At 42.1% G+C, this 23,831-nt stretch overlaps 1 protein-coding gene across 2 annotated transcripts in view; it reads left to right on the forward strand.

The window, feature by feature from the left end:
• Nucleotides 1–23,831, forward strand: part of LOC129698941 (double-stranded RNA-specific editase 1-like) — a 213,741-nt gene that overhangs the window by 144,685 nt on the left and 45,225 nt on the right. For both annotated transcript variants that reach the window (XM_055638427.1, XM_055638429.1), the window contains one exon: nt 6,920–7,860. In XM_055638427.1, the coding sequence (XP_055494402.1) occupies nt 6,920–7,860 (941 nt within the window). The remainder of the gene's footprint in view (nt 1–6,919; nt 7,861–23,831) is intronic.

Raw genomic sequence — 23,831 nt, forward strand, 5'->3', positions numbered from 1 at the left:
TGTCATTGATCAATTACTACAGGAAATAATGTGCAATAGTGATGTGGGTTAGTGCATAATATAAAATATTCACATTGAAACAGAAAATGCTGGAAATACTCAGCCGTTCAAGCCACATCTGTGGGAATAGAAACTGAGCTAACTTTTCACATCGAAGACCTCCGTCACTTCATTGGTAAAGTTGGCATATGTAATCATTAACTGAGGTTGGAAATTGCAAAGTATCAAAATCTTAGTTGAATTGAAGATGAGAAGATTGGCAGATTCAATCAAGGAAGTGAAAAATAAATCCTTGGAGTGGCTAGGAGGTTTGGCAGCAGAATATCTATATTCATTTTTGGGTGTTGTGTTTGAGAGGAATTTTTTTTCTTATTGATGGGTAATGTGCATAAATAATTTGATGGTAAATAGGAGAAAAGGCCAAAATAAACAAGAGGTGGGTGTGGGAAAGGGAACAGGACGTGATAATAGGGTAGAAACAGAACTGGTAAAGAACAAATGAGCTGAAATGAAGAAGGAAAGGTAGAGTGTATAAGTAATTGAAGTGAAAGAGGGAAATTTCTGCAGTTAGTGTATTTGTTAACTGTAATACAAGGGATTGAAGGTGTCCATTTTCTCCAGTTCCTCATATTCATGTTGCTTTGCAGACACTGTTTGGAAACGGGTAATATCGTTACACTTGTTGCTCAACTACTCACGCCCCAGTAATCTTCATTGGAATTTTTAGTCTTTTTCCATGACAACGCTGTCTCAGCAAGGCTGAATGCTGATTGCACATTTGAGACATAAGTAATATGACATGATAGTCAGAGCAAGTCCCTGCCAATGGGAACGCAGAGAAAAACTTGTTAAGCCGCACTATGAAGCTTATGAATGTTTCTAACAGAAAATAAACTTAAATATTAAAAAATATTTCAAGATATTAAAACATTTAAATAGTTAAAACTCATTTAATCCAGAAAATGCTAACCACCCTATACAGGCATTATTGTCTTGGATGACTGTTGGCCCCTATTCCTTTTTTTCTCTTCTCCTGGGAGAAGATCACAATCACAATAATACTTTATTAGCTAAGTATGTTTTGCAGCATACGAGGAATTTCATTTGCCAAGTCAGTCACAAATAAAAAGCAACAGAACACACGAAACACATTTTAACATAAACATCCACCATAGTGACTCCTCCACATTCCTCATTGCAATGGAAGGTTCAATCTCTTCCCTTTGCATGAGTTATAAAGTTCAGATGTCCAGATTTAGGAATATATTCATCCCTACTGCTATCCTACTCCCACAACAATCTCCCCTTTTACACCCTATTCCTTTTAATGCCATGTACGCTTAATTCTACCTCATTCAGTTATTCCATAATTGTACCATTATATTCATTTGCACCCCTTGGATTTGGCACCAAAATCTTGCACCAATCTGCTCTTTTGCGCTTGCTTTTGTATATATTGTTGTATTTATCACTACTGTTTGTATACTGTTTACTCTGTGATCCTAATGTGAACAAGGACTTTCATTGGACCCTGGAGTAAATGATAATAAACCAATGAAATCTAATCAAATCTACTTTAACTCTGAGCCTTTACAGCAGTTCTCTCCATTGAAATGCAGAGTGGCATCTATCCGTGTAATAAAATGTTGTAGTGATCTTAAAACTCCATGTGAGTGTCAACCTTCACCGATAATCTTTGATTTTGGGGTGAAAACAGCCATGGCCGTGAAGGCCGACCAAATTAATTTGTAATAGTATTTGCTTTTGCAACCGATAATTCTATTTTGTGGGAAAACCTGAAATTTAAATGTTTAAGAAAGAACTGCAGATACTGGAAAAATCAAAGGTAGACAAAAAATGCGGGAGAAACTCAGCGGGTGAGGCAGCATCTATGGAGAGAAGGAATTGGTGACGTTTCCGGTCGAGACCCTTCTTCAGACTGAATGCTGCTTCATTCCTTGAAATGCTGTTGTTCATAATTAGCAATTTTACAGATCTTTTGATGTCCAAATTTCACTGTCCAATTACTTCTGAAGTGCGCTGTTTGTTTCATCACAGACCCAGGCAGTCACAAGGTGGGAATTTGGCTAAGCTTGGGAGCTTCCTCAGGCAACTGCACCCAAAGAACTGTTCTGACAGTTCATGGATTGCAAAGTTGTCGCTGTTATTGGGACCAGTGAATATGAACATCTTTGACATCCACAATCAGTCAATATACAAAATAAACATTCCATTGTATTATATTTAAAACACCAAATTAAAAAAATAATTTAAAAAGCTTAAAAATAAAATCTTTCAGCTGTGGTTCTTCCCATTTACATGGAGACTGCTGTGCTTTCAACAAGTTTGACCTGGCACAGTGATATTCTGCTTGGAGCTGGAAAGTCTGCAGATGTTCGAGCTGTCCTGTTGAACTCCAAGAGGAGTGCTGGTGCAGCAGAGGCAGCAGAACAAAAAATATCTCAGCCCCACAACATTTCTTCAGTTTTATCCCAATATTCCTGCTGACATGGGATCAGGACCAATAAGTTTAATTACCTGTATATGAATGCACTTTTTTTCCCTCTGCTTCATATCTTCCAATAACATTATTTATTTAGTATAACCAGGGCATTCCTTCCTTATTTAATCAGTTCTAGAATTTATCACTGTTTTATGTTCACATTTAAGTATGTTTTTAGGCAAGTTCCTAATACAGAGCTGCTTAATGTTGTCTAACGCCAAAAAAAAAAGCCTAATGTCCCAATTCACAGCCATTTCTGAACTAGTTTCATCTGTTGATGATACCTAGAGGACTTTTATGAATGTAATTGTCAGAGAGCAAGCCAATTTTACAATCTTTGCTTATCCACTCATTCTATTTACCATTTGCAATGAAAGCCTTTTGGGGGGAATTTAGTTCCAAGTGCATATATTATCTTAAACAAACATAACTAAGTTTCAAATAGTGTGCTATCGCTAGCCCAGAATCCCCCCCTAAACATGAGGTGAGTGAGACCAGCAAAAAAAGCTTCACCTATTAAGCTGTTCACATCCAACTAAAAACGCAAATTTGCCACTTAAGTTACGTGTTTGCCACTTATTCAGCATTCTTAAAATATTGCTTATGTTTTGATAGTCGGTCACCACTATATACGTGACAATATGGACAAACAGTCAAATATAGTGTGCTTAATAGGAAAGCACAGAGAGCGTAACAGGAGCTAAACAATATGTGGTGCTGTTGCTTGGTGTGACTTGCCGTATCACTTAGAATATATTTGACTAAATGCAATGACCCTTTACATTGGTCATTTAGTGTAATAATTTGCCTGCAGCACACTTTTCAAATGTCATTCATATATCTATGTTGTATTGAGTTATATTTTTAAACAAATTTTGCTTTTTTTAGAAAGGAGTATTAATTTGATCCAGAATATTCTTCCATGTCGAGATACCTTTTCTAATAATGCATTGCCAGAGTGGGTATTCATATATGTGAAATGTTCTTGCAGCAGCTATTCCCTGAAGCTCTCACACATTTAACTCAGTGAGCATGAATACATGAACATAGTGTTTTCTTTCGGCTGTTAAGGCTGAATTTAAAACATTTATAGCTAATTAACCAACTGTATTTAAAAATTATATTAAACCAAATAAAGCAGCTGCAGAATAAGAAATGAGTTTAGAATTAGTTCTCTGCCATTTCAAAGGAATTTTCTAAGTAACTTAAATTACTCCTGTGCTGCAATGTGGTAAATGTATTGTAGTCTTCGGCACTGTGCATTGTGATATGTTTGTTGGTTTGCGCGGTGGCCTTCAAAAGATGAATTTGGTAAATGAGCTAAAAGAAAGGAAAGCCCATTCATTGGTGTCGCTATCTACTCATGTGAACATGCTCACTGAAGTAACTCATTCATTTGCTATTATTAAATAGAGGACATATTTAATATGAATTGTTAATATCATTCTATTCATTCTTTTGCAACTTTTGTCGTGATTTTAGTTGTTGTGATTAATCTCAAATATTAAATTTTGGTATATTCTTAAATTTCAGTATCTAGCATTGTGGTCTTGAAAATTGGCTCTATCACCTAAAATAATCATATTTATAATCAGTAGGCAAATACCTCTGCATGATGAGCTGGTGCCTATTCTAATGTCAGATCCAGATATTCATGCAACTGGCTCACGTATTCTTGCTGCAGATGTTTTATAAATGCATTTGCTTCCTGTACCTAAACACACAATCAAAGTATAAATTATATGGCTTACAATTATTGCACATAATTATTATTTTTGGAAAACTGTAAACTGAAATTCATATTTATTATATCCTTTCATTTGTATTGACAGTATATTTATAACAAACAGTATCATCCATGATCAATCCGTCATTAACAGCAAGCAGATACGTTAAGGTGTGCATGTAAACATGGGGAAATTGGAGTCATGTGCTTGTGGTGACCAAATTGCAACTGTTGATTGAACGTGATTCAATGTTATCATTATTTTATAATGTTATCAGGTTTAGCCCTTCCTGTTCCCCTTTGTCTGGTATTAAGAATTCCCACTCTGGCATGACAGATATTTTTCTGAGCTCCAAATGAGTAACCTATGGACCTTTTGCTGAAGGATGTTATAAATGAAAATTTGACTGATATTCTATCAACTTTGCAAATGGAATGAGATGATGTGTATGAGGAACCCTGTGATCTTACCAACCTACTGCTCAACTCTCTCCAACACACATGAATGGACATGCTTGGTCAATAAGTACTACCTGATGTATAATTTGAACTCAAATAGGTAATATATGCAATGATTTAACATACCTCATGGGTAAAGAAACAGAATTCAAACCAAAGATGCACTCGATGGTATGTTTTCCTGTTTTTCATGTGTGCTATGTTGAGTACAGGAGCAAATACGTCCTTCTGCAGTTGTACAGAGCCCTAGTGAGACCACACCTGGAGTATTGTGTGCAGTTTTGGTCTCCAAATGTGAGGAAGGACATACTTCTATTGAGGGAGTGCAGCGTAGGTTCACAAGGTAAATTCCCGGGATGGCGGGACTGTCATATGCTGAGAGAATGGAGCGGTTAGGCTTGTATACTCTGGAGTTTAGAAGGATGAGAGGGTAACGTTGAAACATATAAGATTATTAAGGGTTTGGACACGCTAGAGGCAGGAAACATGTTCCCGATGTTGGGGGAGCCCAGAACCAGGGGCCACAGTTTAAGAATAAGGGGTAAGCCGTTTAGAACGGAGATGAGGAAACACTTTTTCACTCGGAGAGTTGTGAGTCTGTGGAATTCTCTGCCTCAGAGGGCAGTGGAGGCCGGTTCTCTGAAAACTTTCAAGAGAGAGCTAGATAGGGCTCTTTAAGATAGGGGATATGGGGAGAAGGCAGGAACAGGGTACTGATTGTTGATGATCAGCCATGATCACATTGAATGGCGGTGCTGGCTTGAAGGGCCGTATGGCCTGCTCCTACACCTATTGTCTATTGTCTATGATAATGTGACTTGCACACATTGTGTAAATGGATGACACAGAGTTTTCGATTTCAATGAAATAAGACATCAAAACACATAATTTAGCAGCTCACCTTGGTTACATTGAAATATAGATATATATGAACAGATAGGGAATATAAATAAATTTAACTATTTGTCCTCTAATGTATATATATTTTTAATTCTGTAATTCCTACATTAGAAGTGTACTTTGGTTAAGTTTTCTATCATAACATATCTATAATTATGTAACCATATTTTTAAAAAGCATCTTTAAAAAAAATGTTTTCGAGACCCCTGATGACACTGGTAGAACACAGCTCGGTCATTCCCCCTATGATTATACTTTTTATGTAAGACTGTGGAATAAAGCAGGTAGTGAATTAGTACAAGATATTTATTTTCATATTCTAGCAATCATTAATAGAATGACTTGGCAAAGAAACAGGAGACCTGCCAATTCTCTGTACTCAAGTTCAAGTGAGTTTATTGTCATGTGTCCCTGTGTAGGACAATGAAATTCTTGCTTTGCTTAAGCACACAGAAAATAGTAGGCATTTACTACAAAACAGATAAATGTGTCCATATACCATGACATAAATATATACACACATGAATAAATAAACTGATAAAGTGCAAATACCAGATAATGGGTTATTAATAATCAGAGTTTTGTCCGAGCCAGGTTTAATAGCCTGATGGCTGTGGGGATGTAGCTATTCCTGAACCTGGTTGTTGCAGTCTTCAGGCTCCTGTACCTTCTACCTGAAGGTAGCAGGGAGATGAGTGTGTGGCCAGGATGGTGTGGGTCTTTGATGATACTGTCAGCCTTTTTGAGGCAGCGACTGCGATAAATCCCCTCGATGGAAGGTCAGAGCCGATGATGAACATATTAGAAAACATCTTGGAAGAATGCACTAATGTTGAAAGGTGAAAATTCTTATAGTCAGGTGTATTTAGCAAAGGGATTATTAATTATTACGTTCCAAGTATATACGGTGTTTCAAATATAAGTTGGAAAGTGCTTTAGTGTTGCAGTAATTTAATCGTTTACCTTGAGGTCTATACATAATCATGGAGTGTAGAGCCCTTTATTGTGATAACATTAAATCTTAATATTCTTACTCTTCCCCACCCTCCTGCCCTCTCCAAATAAATATTATCTGCTGTTTTTATCCTTGGGATTTCATTACCATTTTGGGCTAACTTAGGTTGTTAATTTTTTTTGTATTTTTTAAATTTAATTGTTGAATCTATTTTCTCACATTCTGTCATTGGCCTAAATCCAAACTCTCCAATTCCAAGATGAATATCAGACACATCATTCATTCTGTTGCAAAGAAAGATGAGGAATCTTTAAATTTTACATTTACAAGATTCTACAACAAAGGTGTTGTAAGTTGCTCTTTCTGGGCACTGCAGGTTCAAGCAGCACTGACGTAAAAGAGAACCGTAATCTGGAGAACGTCTCTCTTAAGGAAAGCAATCAAACACCTGGTGAGACGCAGCTTTCAAATGGCAGCAATTCCTCCATTAACAGAAAACGACCGTTGGAAGAAGGCAATAATGGGCACTCACATCCTAAGTTCCGTGCTAAGAAGAGGAAGAAAACACCAGGTCCCATTCTGCCAAAGAATGCACTTATGCAATTAAATGAAATTAAACCAGGCCTCCAGTACAAGTTGCTGAGTCAATCTGGCCCAGTCCATGCTCCTGTTTTCATCATGGCTGTTGAGGTCAATGGACAAAACTTTGAAGGATCTGGACCCACCAAGAAAAAAGCCAAGTTACATGTAGCTGAAAGAGCCCTGAGGTCCTTTGTCCAGTTTCCAAATGCTTCTGAGGCCCACTTGGCTATGGGTCGGATGCTGAATGTTAATACAGACTTTACTTCAGATCATTCTGACTTTCCAGATACTCTCTTTAATGGGTTTGAAACCCCAGCACAAGGAGATGATCCTTACCTCTTAGGGTCCAATGGAGATGGTTCCTTCAATTCAGGTGACTATAATTCTTTTGGTGTCTCGTGTGTTGCTGGAGGAAATACTGTAGGTCAGTCAGCAATGATTACTCCATCTTCTTTTGTCATGACTAGTGGAAAGAACCCAGTCATGATCCTGAATGAACTGCGCCCAGGACTCAAATATGAGTTTGTTTCTGAGAGTGGAGAGAGCCATGCAAAAAATTTCATCATGGCTGTGACAGTAGATGGGCAGATGTTTGAAGGGTCAGGGAGAAACAAGAAGTTGGCAAAGGCTCGTGCCGCTCAAGCAACTCTTCAAACTCTGTTTAACATGCAACTGGACTCAACTCCATCACGGCAACCTATTCTCAGTGAAGGACTTCAGCTTCACCTGCCTCAGGTAGGAAAATTGCATTTAAACATTTTACCCACTAACACAAATTAGTGTTTTGTTAACATTTAGGATAAAAGTCTTCGACAAAATACTGTTAATGTGCATACAAGGAGAATACAAATACATTTCATACAGCAATCAGCCTTACCATTCTCAAAATAATAGGGGACTAGAATTTATTTTTTAAACCGCATTTGCTGAGAATCTGAAGTGAAAACTCAGCATGTCAAGTGACACCCATGAAAAGGGAAACAGAGTTAATGTTTCAGATCAAAAACTGTTCATCGGAGGTAGTAAAGAGGGAGAAACCCATGTTAATTTTAAGTTGCAGAGAAGGTGATGGAAAGAGAATGGATGGAACAAAGTGAACTTCTGCGACGGGGAAGGCCAGTGCTCTGTGGGGATAAGTTGTAGTGATCCTCCAAGCATTAATTTATGGTAATAAAAAGGTGATAATGCAAATAAATAAAAGTAAAATGTTTAACTTCAGCCCTGAAATATCTCTTTCTCTATCATAGTTCATAAAACCTTTGGCCATATCTCATCTATTTCCTGCATGCCTGCTCTCATCACCTCACCTCCTGGACAGAGCAAAGAGAGATCCCCTGATCCTCACCTTCCATGCCATTACATTTCATCCTTTTTAATGTCTGACAGTTCCAAAAAGATTTCACCACCAGACACATTCTCTACCCCTTCCCTTTCAACATTTGGAAGGGACGATTCACTTTGGGGTCTGCCTGGTCCGTTCTTCCATCCCCACCAACTACTTCTCCTATGAAACTGCATAAGTAATATGAAAAGATGCAACACCTATCACCTTATCCTGCCTATTAGACTGCCCCCATTAACACAGCAACCAGATGACCTCCACAGTTTATCATCACTGCAACCTTGCCTCACCCTATCATACATATTCCCTATGTTCTATCCATTACCCACCATTTTTTTGAAAATCACTTGTTTACTGGATTTCCTAGTTCTAACGATGATCTTTGACTTGAAACGTTAACTCTGTTTCTCTTTCCATTGATGCTTTCTGACTCGCTGAGTGCAGTGTTTTCTCTTTCTTTTATAAAAAGAGGGCATAGTTAGGATAAATATTTATCAAATGTTTTCCAGAAGCATGCCAAAATTGACATGCAAATTGCCTTAAAAAGACAGGAAGTTCCAGAGTAATGCAGTGGGTCAGGCAATATTTTCTTCAGAGGAGCCCCGACCTGAAATGTCACCTATCCATGTTCTCTAAAGAAGCTGCCTGTCCCCTCTAAGTTAGTCTACCACTTTGTGTCTTTTTTGGTCTCCAAGCAAATTGTCTTCTTAGTTCTTCATGATTCCTATTATCATTGGCAAAGGTTTGAGCAAGAATTATTTTGTTTGCCCTCTATCTACTTACTATCTTAGCAGTTGCACCTTGAACAAATGTATGAAAAAATATTTTACAATTTGTTTTTGCTCTTGAAAGGTGTACAATATTAATATTTGCTTTTACTGGTAAGATTTTGTATTTTAATTGAATAAATCATTCTAAATACTACAGATATATGATAAAAACGGTTCCCTATACGCTTAGAAATATTGACAAGTGCATGGCTTAAATCTTTCAGATGTTTGCTGGTGACACTTGCTTTTGAAATTCAAACAGTTACCACCTGTTTCTATTACCATTTTTGTTTTGTTTTGTCCATTCCTTTTCAATTATTGTACTAATTGGAGAATCTTTCAGAGCTGTCACGTTCACATATGGCTGTCTCTAACGTTGCATGATCTCTGTCCCTTGGGCTGCACCCATCAATCTTTCCTTTCCCTTGCTAATTATAAAATCCTCTATCAGATCACTATAGAATCTGTTCCATTTTAAAAAACTCACTGCTTTTATGATACTTCATTTTTATATTTCCTCATGCCAGTCAGTGAGGTAGTCATGCTACTTTTAATTTTTGTAAACCTGACTCCCATATCTACTCCCTTGAATAGAGTGTGAAATGAAAAATGTAGTCGTATTTGTGACTTGATACAAAAGGGTACCAATGAGCTTCCATTTGTAATGCTTTGCAAAGACTGGCATAAATGTTTAAAGGGCCTGTCCCACTTAGACGATTTTTTAGGCGACTGCTGGCGACTAGGCTGTCACCGGGGTGTCACCTGTATGGTCGTGAGTAGTCTCCTCAGTCGCCCAAAGAGTCGTAACATTTTACTGGTCGCCGCTGGATTTTGAAATGTTCAAAACTTTTCAGCGACCGTGGGCTTGTCGTAGCTTGTCTTCTCCTGACATAGGTGCTGTCGTAGGTGGTCGCCAGGATGGCGTAGGTTGTCGCCAGGATGGCGTAGGTTGTCGCCAGGTGATGTAGGTTGTTGCCGGTGCTGACTTCGTTGAATTCCATTGCCATAGTCGTCGGCAGTCGCTTAAAAAATCGCCTAACTTTTTTCAGGATTTTCCATTTTCTGATTTATTTTTTCTGTCCTACTCACATACGTTTAGCCAGACAGGCCTGTGCCCCCATTAATAACTATTTATATAGGTCTTGTAGCTTAATATGGGATAACTATCCCCAATCTACTCTCATCAATCCACCAATATAGTCATAGATGGATAAATATGCAAAAGACAGGTAAGGATGAGACAAGGTTATTTTATTTCTGTTGTTTGTTCAACTCACTACCTGATTTAGATATCGTCTTGGAGCTTAGTCTTTTGGTACTCATCATATTTGGTTATTGGTGGTGCTACCAAGTGGATCCTGGCATTGCACTTTGAAGTCCCCTGACTACATTCTGTGCTCGAGCTACCAAGTATATCTGGTTCAGTTGAATGAATGCTCGGTAATGTACATGTGTATATGATATAAAAAGTTAAGTTTTCAGATTTTCTTACTAGTCAAGAGTGTTTTATTGTCATATGTCTCAGAACAATGAAATTCTAATTTGCTGAAGCACAACAGAATATGTAAACATAGTGCACTGTAAAAAATATAATAAATGAGAGGGGAAAAAAAAAGTTTAGTGAGTATATACACATACTCACACGTACACACACACACACACACACACACACACACACACACACACACACACACACACACACACACACACACACACACACACACACACACACACACACACACATATGTGTGGGTACGAAAGAACTGCAGATGCTGGTTTAAATTGAAGGTGGACACAAAATGCTGGAGTAACTCAGCGGGTGAGGCAGCATCTCCGGAGAGAAGGAATGGGCGACGTTTCGGGTCGAGACCCTACTTCAGACTAATGTCAGGGGAGGGGGCGGGACAAAGATAGAATGTGGTCGGAGACAGTGAGACTAGTGGAAGGGAAAGGGGATGGAGTGAGAAAACAAGGGCTATCTGAAGTTAGAGAAGTCAATGTTCATTCAGCTGGGGTGTAAACTATCCAAAGTGAAATATGAGGTACTGCCAATTTACGGTGGGCCTCACTCTGACCATGGAGGAATTGACCAGGGAGTTATGAAGGGAGCGGTCTCTGCGGATAGCTGAAAGGGGAGGAGATGGGAAGATGTGACCAGTGGTGGGATCCCATTGGAGGTGGTGACAATGTCGAAGGATTATCTGTTGTATGTGACGGCTGGTAGGGTGAAAGGTGACCTTCGATGACTGTATTGGTGCCACCTCCTGCACCCATACAGAACTCACTGACCATCCATTTCCCCACTAACTTCCATCCAGCACTCAAATACACCTGGACCATTTCCGACATCTCCCTACCCGTTTCTAGACCTCACCATCTCCATCTCAGGTGACAGACAACTGACTGACATCTATCTATCTATCTATATCTATCTATCTATCTATCTATCTATCTATCTATCTATCTATCTATCTATCTATCTATCTATCTATCTATCTATCTATCTATCTATCTCTATAAAACTGTGCCTGACGACTGGCTGCCTTTCTGTCTTTTGATTCGTGCCCAATACTCGGAGATGTCCAATCGGAATGGCCGATGCTCGCAGATGTCCAATCGGAATGGCCGATGCTCGCAGATGTCCAATCGGAATGGATCCTTTTACTTTCTTCCTTTGATTCACTGCCACGCCAAATCCAGACGCTCAATCTCGCACATCTTTTCCATTTCGATGGAGATTTCGCTTTTCTTTCTAAGTATCCGCTCCTCATTACATTTCGTCGCCTTTAAGTACACGTTTTTAATCAAATCCTTCGCCCCCCCCCCCCCCCCCCCCCCACTCACTCATTTTGTCGCCTCCTGCTGGCCAGCGCCCATAACGGCTGCTGGCGCCCGCATTTCAACCTCAAGAGACGCCATTTAATTTGCCCTTTCAAGGACGGCTTCAGTTCGAGGACCACGTCTCCCGTGGGGGCTGTAGGTAGGGAACGGCTACGGGTAGGGAACGGCTGCGTTGGGGGAGCAGACCCAACTGCCATTGGTCTAGTATATATATAAAACTGTGCGTGTTTCTGGCTGGGTGGCTGTGTGTGTTTCTGACTTGTGGCTGCCAGCCTTTGATTCGTTGCCACACCAACACCCGACCCACAAACGCCCTGATTTTTTCCATTTCGGTAGAGATTTCACTTTTCATTCCAAGTATCCACTCCTCATTAAATTTTGTCATGTTTATGTACACAATTTTAATAAAATCCTTCTTCCCGCCCCCCACTCACTCATTTTGTCGCCTCCTGCTGGCCAGCGACCATAACGGCTGCTGGTGCCCGCATCTTGCCTCAAAGACGCTATTTAATAACAGCCGCACTGCTGATTCCTGAGCCACTTGAATTGGAGGACCACGTCTCCCGTGGGGGCTACGGGTAGGGAACGGCTCCATTGGGGGAGCAGACCCAACGGGTATGCACTTGGTCTGGTCTACTATAAACCCACTGACTCCCATGGCTATCTGGACTACACTTCTTCCCACCCTGCTTCCTGTAAGGACTCCATCCCCTACTTCCAATTCCTCCGTCTACGCCGCATCTGCATCCAGGATGAGGTGTTCCAAACCAGGGCATCGGAGATGTCCTCATTCTTTAGGGAACGGGGGTTCCCCTCTTCTACTATAGATGAGGCTCTCACCAGGGTCTCATCTATACCCCATAACTTGTTCTCACTCCCCATCCCCCCACTCGTAACAAGGACAGAGTCCCCCTTGTCCTCATCTTTCACCCTACTAGCAGTCACATACAACAGATAATCCTTTTACATTTTTTGCCACCTGCAACGGGATCCCACCACTGGCCACTTCCCATCTCCTCCCCTTTCGGCTTTCCGCAGAGACCGCTCCCGGGTCAATTTGTCCCTTCCCACCCAAACCACCCCCTCTCCTGATACTTTCCCTTGCAACCGCAGCAAATGCCACACTTGTCGCTTTACCTCCCTCCCTTGACTCCATCCAAGGACCTAAGCAGTCTTTCCAGGTGTGGCAGAAGTTCACCTACACCTCCTCCCACCTCATCTATTGCATCCACTGCTCTAGGTGTCAGCTGCTCTACATCGGTGAGACCAAGCGTAGGCTTGGCGATTGCTTCGCCCAACACCTCGCTCGGTTCGCAATAACCGACCTGATCTCCCGGTTGCTCAGCACTTCAACTCCTCCTCCCATTCCGAATCCGACCTTTCTGTCCCGGGCCTACTCCATGGCCAGAGTGAGGCCCACCGTAAATTGGAGGAGCAGCCCTTCATATTTCGCTTGGGTAGTTTACACCCCAGCGGTATGAACATTGACTTCCAATTTCAGGTAGACCCTTTCTCCCTCTTTCCCATCCCCTCCCCAGCTCTCCCACAGCCCACTGTCTCCACCTCTTCCTTTCTTCTTCCCCCCTCCCCCCCCACATCAGTCTGAAGAAGGGTCTCGACCCGAAACGTCGCCTATTTCCTTCGCTCTACAGATGCTGCCTCACCCGCTGGGTTTCTCCAGCATTTTTGTCCACCTAAGGACTACTGAGAATAGGTTTTTAACTCCAGGTGATTTAAATTTCCATTTATGGTGGTAAGATTTGAACTCGTGTCCCCAATTTTCTATTCCAAGTTTATGAAAAACAAGTTCAATTTAATCACTGCACAACCATTCTTTGATAATATGGTAACCAACAAATTTTCAACATAATAGAACAGTTTCTGAATCCCAAAGAGCTTTGTCACTTATTTTAATATCCTGGAGCACACATTGTCAAGTCAAGGAGAACCATCTGTCTCAATCCTCCTTTTTTGTTTAACGTGTATTAAATCCATTAAGTTTCTCATCTTGATTTATTTTTCCTTTTCATTACTGGTAATTTACCAATTTTCTCTGCTGTAAGCTAGATGCTTGTTCAATACATCTGCAATGGTGTATATTACTGCATTAATAGTTTATTTTTAATTGGCTAGCATGTGCTTAAGCAGCTTCATGTTTTGTAGAAATATTTCCTGTTGGCTTTTGCGTTATTTGTAAACTTATTTTACTATTTTCATTTGCAGGTCTTACTATTTTTAAATGCATGGTTTATTTTCTTTATTTAATCTAATTTAGATAGTTACCTAGCATTTGTGTGATATTTCTGTTTGCTTTATGCATGGTAACCATGGCTGCCTTGCATAAATGGAACTTTTCCACTTCTGGGGTACATATTAGACTTGTGATGTGATGCACACACCCGTAAATACCTTAGAACTATTATGTTAATCTAATGTCTTATCCTTCTAAAGTCAGATTCCTTTGTAAAATCTTTGAATTTGATATTTCTCTTCCTGAAAGGTCACACGTTGACATTCTTCGCAGAGCATGTTCTCTCTGATTAGATGAAGTCATTAGAAAGACAATCATTACATTATGAAGACAAGGTTCAGAAATAAATAAAGAACATTGCACAATGAATGTGAGAAATATTATTGGGTAAGAAATAAATGGCCTGTGATTCCTTTGGTTCCTTCACATGGGAGCATCAAGCCATAGAGTTGTAGAGTAATACAGCATGGAAACAGGCCCTTCGGCCTAACTTGTCCACACCAGCCAATATGCCCCATCGAACTGTATTTGGCCCATATCCTTCTGAACCTTGCTTGTCCATGTACTTGTTCAAATGAATTTTAAATGTTGTGATAGTACTTGCCTTAACTACCTCCTCTGGCCATATACCCACCACCCTTTGTGTCAAAATGTTGCCCCTCAGGTTCCTTCCCCTCTCACCTTAAACCTCATTTAGTTTAGTTTATTGTAACGTGTTCCAAGATACAGTGAAAAGTTTTTTATTGTGTGCTATCCAGCCAAAGAAAGCATATGCATGATTACAATCAAGCCTTCCACAGTGTACAGATAAAGGGTACAACACTTTGTGCAAGGTGAAATCTGATTAAAGATTGTTCAAAAGTCTCCAATGAGATAGATGGGAGGTCAGGACCGCCCTCTGATTGGCGAAAGGACAGTTCAGTTGCCTGATGGTGGGAAGAAACTCCCTGAATCTGGAGGTATGCATTTTGAAACATTTGTACCTCTTGCCTGGTCCTTAAGGGCCTGTCCCACTTGGGCGTCATTTGCGCGTCACGCAGATCGCCGCGCGTCACTGCCTACATCACCACGCACCAAGCGTGCGTAATGCGGCGTGAAATGTAGATGGAATCAATAAAAGGGAGGTTTTGTGTGATGGTCTGGGCAACATCCTCAACTCTGCAATTTCTTGCAGTCTTGGATGGAGCTGTTCCCAAACTACGCTGTGATGCATCCGATAAGCAGCTTTCTGCAGTGCATCAGTAGAGGGTTGCTTGAGATGCTGAACTTCCTAAGCTTTCTAAGGAGGTAGAGGCATTGGTGTACTTTCTGGCCATAACTTTGATGTAGCGGGTCCAGCACAATTGCTGGTGATATTTAATCCTAAGCACTTGAAGCTTTTGACCATCTTTACTTCTGCACCATCAATGTATTAGTGTACAGCTTCACTTCCTGAAGTTAATCACAATCTCCTTTGTCTTGCTGACATTGAGGGAGAGGTTTTTGTCTTGGCACCAGGTTGTGAGGTTCTTGATCTCCTTTCTGTACCCCGTCTCGTAATTGTATTATATCTGGCGCACCAGGCGTTTTTGTCGAGGGTATGCTAGCTTGTGGTGGGGCAAAAGACATGCTGATAGTACTTTGGTAGTATGCCCCCTGAAATTGGCTTGATGAAGTCTCCAATTACAATGACCAGGGCTTCGAGGTGTTTTGTCTCAAAGCTATCGACAGCAGAGTACAGGACGAAGATGCGCAGTCTTCAATTTGATACAAAAAAATAGAATAAATTGTATGAATTTGAAAAATGGCGTGTGCAACTGGAGCTGAGTGCCCTTGTACTTGAATCACTGTGAAATTAATATGCAGCTGATGCAAGCAATTAGGAAAGCTGAACAATATGAATTGAATACAAGGGTAGAAACATCTTGCTCCATTAATAGAGGCCTTATCCTGAGACCTCATCTTAAATGTTGTGTGCACGTCAAGTCTCCCTAGTTATGGAAGGTTAAAGTTGCTTTTGAAAAAGGACAAGGAAGATTCATCAGAATAATTCCTGGAATGGTAGTTTGTCATTTGAGAAGAGATTAAACAATGGGACCATACTCTCCTGAGTTAAGAAGAATGAGAAATTAACACATTATATTGTAAAAAAATAAGACAGGGTTTGACATTTAATGCAGATATTCGTTTTGGCTAGGATGTGTGGAACAAGTAATCACCATCTCTGAAATAATGGCTTGGCCATTCAGGACAGAGCTGAGAAGAAATAGTGAGAATAGTGAACCTTTGCCATTCTCTACCAAAGTAGACTGGAGGCTCAGGCACCAAGTATATTCAGGAGATCAATAGAAAATGTCAGGAAAAAATATATTGGAGGGCAGAGCAAGGGCCGAATAGCTTGCTTATGCTCCCAGTGCTCTTAATAGAGTAATGTTTGTATTGTGGATAATGATGTTGAGTAATTTCCTTCAAATAAAACAATGTTGGAAGCACAAAACAGGTCAGCAAAAACCCACAGATTTTGCCTGGCCTGCAGTGTATTTCTGCATGTTCTGTTTTCATTTAAGACTTCTATCATCTATACTTATGGATTAATCAATCAGATGATACTAACAGCAAAGTCGTGTTGTTATCTCAGTAAACCTCTGCCTTTCATTTTTCTATTAGATAAAGCCAGCTTAACTTGTTTGTCAATTCCCCTTTTTTTCATCAGAAATCTTTCTAGGTGCCATTATTTTTAATTTATCTAAAAGGATCACTGGAAAAACGAAACAGGCGCTGTGCACACAACAGCCAGCCACCCATAGATCTCGTCTTTTTCTTTTTTTTCACTTCACTTTTAATTTAATTTTAATTTCAACTTTTTTGTGTATCTTTTTGTGTGTTGTGACTATTGGCAGACCAATTTCCCTCCAGGGATGAATAAAGTTTTATCGTATCGTATTAAAACATACATTTTAAATTGTACACTTTTTTAAAATAACATTTCCTGTCATTCTAATCTTCTACTGCTCAATGCTCATTTTGGCATGAGGTTGTTCTCAGTGATCCCAGTGTACTGCTAGATCACACTATCGTTTGCACATTAGCCCTGTAACATAAAATGAAAGTAAACTTAAATGTCGTTAACCAGGTCAAAATTTGGTGATTGATTGTTTAAATATAAGTAGATTTTATTTATGCACAATGTAAATCATAGCGTACAGTTTTAAAAGAAGGCAGCATGTATGAATGCTAAGGGAAGTCATGGTAAGGTGCTGACAGAACAGAAACATCTGGGAAATCCAAGGGTGGAGGAGTCTGCTTCATGACCAATAACAACTGGTGCAACCCTGGAAATATCAAGTCGGATATGGAGCACCTGACGATCTCATGCCGCCCATTCTACCTTCCCCAGGAGTTCGGCTCAGTGATCATCACAACCGTCTACATTCCACCACATGCGGACACCGACGTGGCACTATCGGCCCTATACGATGTGCTATGTCGACATCAAAACAAGTACCCGGATGCGGCTATGGTGGTGGCTGGCGATTTTAATAAATCAAATCTCAAAAAGGTCATGCCGAACTTCTACCAACACATCACGTGTGCCATCAGGGGGGTAAGAACATTGGACCACTGCTGTACGCCGTTCCGGAAGGGCGACAAGGCCGTTTCACTCCATCCCCTAGGAAAATCTGACCTTGCTGCCATTTTCCTGCTGCCGGAGTATAAACAGAGGATAGTTCGGGAAGCGGCAGTGACGAGGGACGTAAAGTGGTAGTCTGACCAGTCAGAGGCCATGCTGCAAGATGCACTGAGCGATGTCGACTGGAATATATTCCAAGCAAGTTCCAGTGACGTCAGTGAGTTCGCGGAAGCAGTCACGGACTTCATCGTAACAATAACCAGCAACATCGTCCCCACGGTAAGGGTAAGGTCCTTTCCGAATCTAAAACCCTGAATCCGGAAACATGGACGTCTACAAGGTAGAGTCCTACCGACTGCGAAGGGCGGTGAAGGACGCAAAAATGAGGTGCAGGGACACGATGGAATCACAGATGGAGCAGCAGGATACCAGACGCCTGTGGCAGGGGCTACGGACTGTAACCAACTGCCGGAGCACCACACCCTCATCCGTTTAAGCTACCGCAAGTGCCGGCACCTCCCTAGCTGATGACCTGAACTCCTTTTACGCTCATTTCAAGACGGGCAACACCACCCCAGATCTGCCGACTAATGACAATACCGCCAGCTGGCTAACGAAGCTGAAGGGAGGAATGTGCTCTGACACGGGTGAACACGAGGCATCTCGGGGTGAGTACTTAAGTCATGTGCTATGCAGCTAGCTCTGGTGCTCACTACAATAAATAACAAGCTTGTGAAGGCCAAATTGGGGCTCGCGTGAATGTAATGTCTCTGCACGTCTACAACAAGATAAAAAATAATGAGACCTTGACTAGAGATGGCTCTACCTTACATGCTTATGGGGGGGATGTTCTGCATCCTGTTGTAAGAACTAGCTTCAAATGTGTGCTGCAAAACACCACAAGAAATTTGACTTTCTATATCCTAAAATCAGACTCTGTGACTCTACTGGACACCCATGCGCGCCAGGACCTAGGGCTAGTCTGCTTCAACCGCTCCGTTCACAAGTTACTTATATCTGAGGACCCGATAAAAAGCTACCCTGATCTGTTCGATGGCAAGCTGGGCAAGCTGCCTGCGACCTATAAGATCGCCATTGACCCCACCGTCGTCCCAGCGATCCGTGCCCCCCACCGCGTGCCACATGCCATGCGAGACAGAATTGAGATTGAACTAAAAAACAGGGTCTCCATGGGTGTACCAGCCAAAATCAGTGAACCCACAGACTGGGTCTCTACCATGGTTGCCACGCATAAGAAAGACAAAAATGAGCTCCGCGTGTGCATCAATCCAAGAGACCTAAACAATGCCATCAAGCGCCCTCACTATCCGATTAGGTCTGTTGAGGACGTCGCTGCACAAATCGGGCGCGCAACAGTGTTTTCTGTACTAGACGCAAAAAGCTCGTTCTGGTAGATACCTCTAGATGACGAGTCCTCGAACCCCACTACGTTTGCTACACCATTTGGTAGATTCAAATTTCTTAGAATGCCATTCGGCATCAACTTGGCCAGTGAAGTTTTTCAAAAATCATGGAACAGCTGTTCACAGGCCTCCCGTGTGCCATCATCGTAGATGACATCCTGGTTTATGGCAAGGACATAGCGGAGCACGACAACAACCTCAAGCTTATTCTGGACAGGGCATGTGAGATTAACCTAAAATTCAACTCCAAGAAATGCAAGTTCCGCGTTCCAGAGGTCACTTATGTCGGACACGTATTCACCTCTGATGGTCTTAAGCCTGACCCGAAGAAGACTGCTACCATTAGAGAAATGCCAGCCCCTACCGACGTGCTAAGCCTACAAAGATTTTTGGGTAGGGTGAACTATCTAGGAAAGTTCATACCGAATCTAAGCGAACTCAGTTCACCACTGAGACAACTCACCCGCAAGGACACTGAATGGACCTGGTACCAGCAGCATTAACAGGTATTCGATTTTTTTTAAACTTCAGCTGTCCAGCGCTCCTACCCTGACGTACTTCGACCTGAAGCGTCCTGTCACGATAACCTGTGATGCCTCACAATACAGGCTGGGCGCTGCAGCCTGCCTTCGAACAACAGACCCTGATGGGACTGTACTACCTGTATCATATGTCTCCCGCACCATGACGGACACCGAACAGTGCTATGCCCAGATCGAGAAAGAGCTGCTTGCTGTGGTCTTTGCTTGCTCAAAATTCAAGGATTTCATCTTTGGGAACACTTTTGCAGTCGAAACCGACCACCAACCACATGTAACCATCCTGAACAAACCTATACACGCAGCACCTGCTCGACCGCAGGCCATGATGATGCAGCTCCAGCGGTTCGACTTCAGAATCGTTTACAAAAAAGGAAAGAACATGCTTGTTGCTGACACTCTCTCGTGCACCTCGTGCATCTAGTGAATGACATCCCTATGAATGCGATGAGCTTACGGTTCTCAAGGTTGATTTTGTTCCCTGCGCCGCCTGGCTGAACACACAGCCGCTGGCGGCACTCTACAGCTACTCTCATCCATAATCAAAAGAGGCTGGCCAGACAGACAATCCAGCACACCACTGGAAGTGCAGCGTTCCTCCTTGTCCGCGATGAGCTGGTAATACAGGACAGTGTCATTGTTAAAGGTCACAAAATCATGATCCCATCATCCTTAAAAGACGAATACTACAAAGAGGCACACAACGGCCACCCAGGCACCGAGGCCACGCTGGCCCACGCACAGAGCATGTTCTACTGGCCCGGGATGACCAAGTACATACGGGACAGAACAGCATCCTGCCCCATCAGCAACAGTTTGGCACCACACCAACAGAAACAGCCTCTGTTACAACAACCCCCGCCTGCACTGCCCTGGACATCGCTGGCAGCAGACATTTTCGAATGGCACGGTAAACACTACCTAGTCCTAGTTGACTCCTACTGCCCACCATCACATCCGACATGGTTATTCAAAAGCTACAGAGACACTTTTCTGTATTCAGCGCACCAATCCGCCTGCAAACTGACAACGGAAGACAATTTACCAGCCACGCATTTGCCAAGCGGTGGAACTTCCACCATGGCACAAGCAACCCAGAATATCCTCAAAGTAACGGGCTCGCCGAACGGGCCGTCAGGAACGCAAAACAACTAATGGAACGCTCCCACCTGGCCGTCAGATGTTTATCTCATCCTTTTAAACCTTAGAAACAGCTCCAGAGACGGGGTCCGAGGCTCACCAGCTCAATGCCTGATGTCTCGGACAACACGACCTCCGATACCAATCGCTCAGCGGAAGCGGATGCCACAGGTGTATAAACCAGCCGCGGTCCAGAAGCGCATTCAGGAGAAACACAACATCCAGAAATGCTCATACGACAAGTCCAGTAAACCACTGAACCCGCTACTGCAGGGTCAAGTCGTCCGTTTGCAGACTGCTGTGGGACATTTCCGTCTGGATTTCGTTGTCGGCCCGTCTAAGGAACCCCGCTCCTACCTTGTCAACGTCGATGGTGCCCTGTACAGACGGAGCCGCCAACACTTGCTGCTCGTAAAGGAACCTCGTCCACTTCCAGCTGATCCGTTTGCTCCACCCCTGCTGTTTAAACCCTCTGCTGCTGCTGCTGCTGCTGCTATCACTAGTCCCAGTGTGTCCCGTTCTCCGCCACGGTCGGCAACCCCGTCTAACAACAACACTACCTCTCACGCATGCTCACCCTACCGGTCGCCCAAAATGTTCCCAGCCACGTTCTCCCTTCCGGGTTCACTGCCTCCCTCCCCCACTAACTCTTCTGGTACAGAGGGAGAGGGGTTCGTCCGTAGGCATTCGAGCCGTATTAGTGCCGGACAGATACGGCGAGTATGTTTAAATCCGCCTGTCTTACCTTACCTGACCATCTTTACTCTTTACGGGGAAGGATGTAGATTGGTTATTGCATGTGTACCAATCATGGTTGAGTAGCATCATTAACCCCACCTTACTGTATACTTTATATTACCACCCACTTCATACATCAAGTAGTCTTGGAAGCGGCAGTGATGAACTAACAACCTGCTGTACCGCTATACTGTGTGTTATAATTAAAGATGATTTAAACTCTAGACTTGTGTTACATCAATCGTTTACAAGTAAGAAACTGAAGACCAAACTCCTTGATCATTTGTTAGCAGTAGAGTGTACTAGGGGTGGTTCAAAATCTATTACAGTCAAATAGATCTATACAGTGTATGACAAAACATAATAACCAAATTACAACCAAATGCTATAATGGAGTGAATGTGCTGTTGTATAGATAGATTGATACTTTATTGTCACATGTATCGTGAAGGTGCAGTGAAAGTCTTTGTTTTTGCATACACAGTCCACAAAAGAGTCGCCACAGACGCAAACAAAGTTACAAAGTACCCTTGAACATTGTTGGTCACTTCGTCGCCTCCACCCACCACAACCACAGGTCCCTCTTGTTCTCGCCCCCCCACGCTGGGTCTCCTTTGTTCTTTGTGACTCCGTCCAAGCAATTCCCGGTCCACGGCGAGTGGTCCACCGTCGTCGTCGGTCCGCGGTGAATGATCTGTGACGGGGGGGGGGGGGGGGGGGGGGGGGGGGTCCTCAGTTGACGGCCCGCAGCATGCCGGGCCTACCTGCCGAGTCCTTCCTGTCGCTACTCCGCCTCAGCTGCCCGTTACTATTAGTATAAAACACCTAAACCTCAGCCGGGTTTGTTTTCTACAGTGAAGTCGATTGAGCTTTCATTAATAAGGTGCAAACATGAATAAAACTTACAAATCATAAAACACTGAAGTAGAGACCCAATCTAGCTGCAATATTGATGAATGTTGTAAAGGTAGAAATGTTCATGAGTGCAAAGCATTTTGTATGGATCACCTAATACCTTTAATCAAGAGAAACCTTTCACCATGAGAAAATGATTCTGTGTGAATAACAGCTGGTTAATTGCCTAATTAATTCTAGGTTATTAAATATTTATTTAATTTACCGTGAAATGTGCGCCTGGCTCCCTTTCATTTAGTTAGGAGTTCAAAATGATTAAATTCATGGGTTGCATTTTATGCAACAGTTTTATTATATTACTTTCAACACATTGTGCAATTAATGTACACCTGCCACATTCTCCAACAATAGTATACTAACAAAAAAAATACTGTTTTCAAAGCACCAATTAGTAGTTGCTTTTGCAGCCAGCTTTTATAATCATTGCAGTTCATCCTGTAAAATATTTGGAATTGGAGATTGGAATATATCTCTGCACTGATATGGGAAGCTGCATATTAGGATATTTTTTCTATGCTGTGCAACAAGATATGAAACTCTATCTCTTTTTGTGGGTTTTCAGTTCCACTTGAATTGAGCTGGGTATTCATTAAATATAGATACAAAAAACTGCAGATGTTGGTATATACCAAAGACAGACACAAAGTGCAGAGATATCTGCTCACTCTGCATGGTACTGAAAACCTGTGTGAATCCTTATTCCTTCCCATTACTTGCTGGGAACCTAACATAAATTTGCTCTCCAAGCTGCAACTTGTTGTGCTGGGAACCTGTGTACAGGAATCTGGCACAAAGTGTTGCCCTTCCCTCTAGTACGCGCTAGTGTACTTGGAACCTAGTATGAATATATGCTGTCTGATGGTGTTCCTGCACTATCAATCACCACAACTTTGAATGGAGAGGCTACCTGAGAGGGTTGAACAGGTAAACAGTGCGGCTACACAGTGCTAAGATGTGTCAGTTGTTGACAGACCAACAATATCCTAAAGTTTCTCACATCTCCCCAGCAGTAACAAGCTCAATAATAAATATTGGTTGTTGAGCTCATTACAGTAGATAAATCCATGGGCTGGAGTGCATTGTGCAGCTAAACAAGGCCAGGGAGACGCCTCCTTCCATCATATCTAACTGCTGTG

This window comes from Leucoraja erinacea, chromosome 7 (genome assembly GCF_028641065.1).
Source record: "Leucoraja erinacea ecotype New England chromosome 7, Leri_hhj_1, whole genome shotgun sequence".
NCBI classification, from domain to species: domain Eukaryota; kingdom Metazoa; phylum Chordata; class Chondrichthyes; order Rajiformes; family Rajidae; genus Leucoraja; species Leucoraja erinaceus.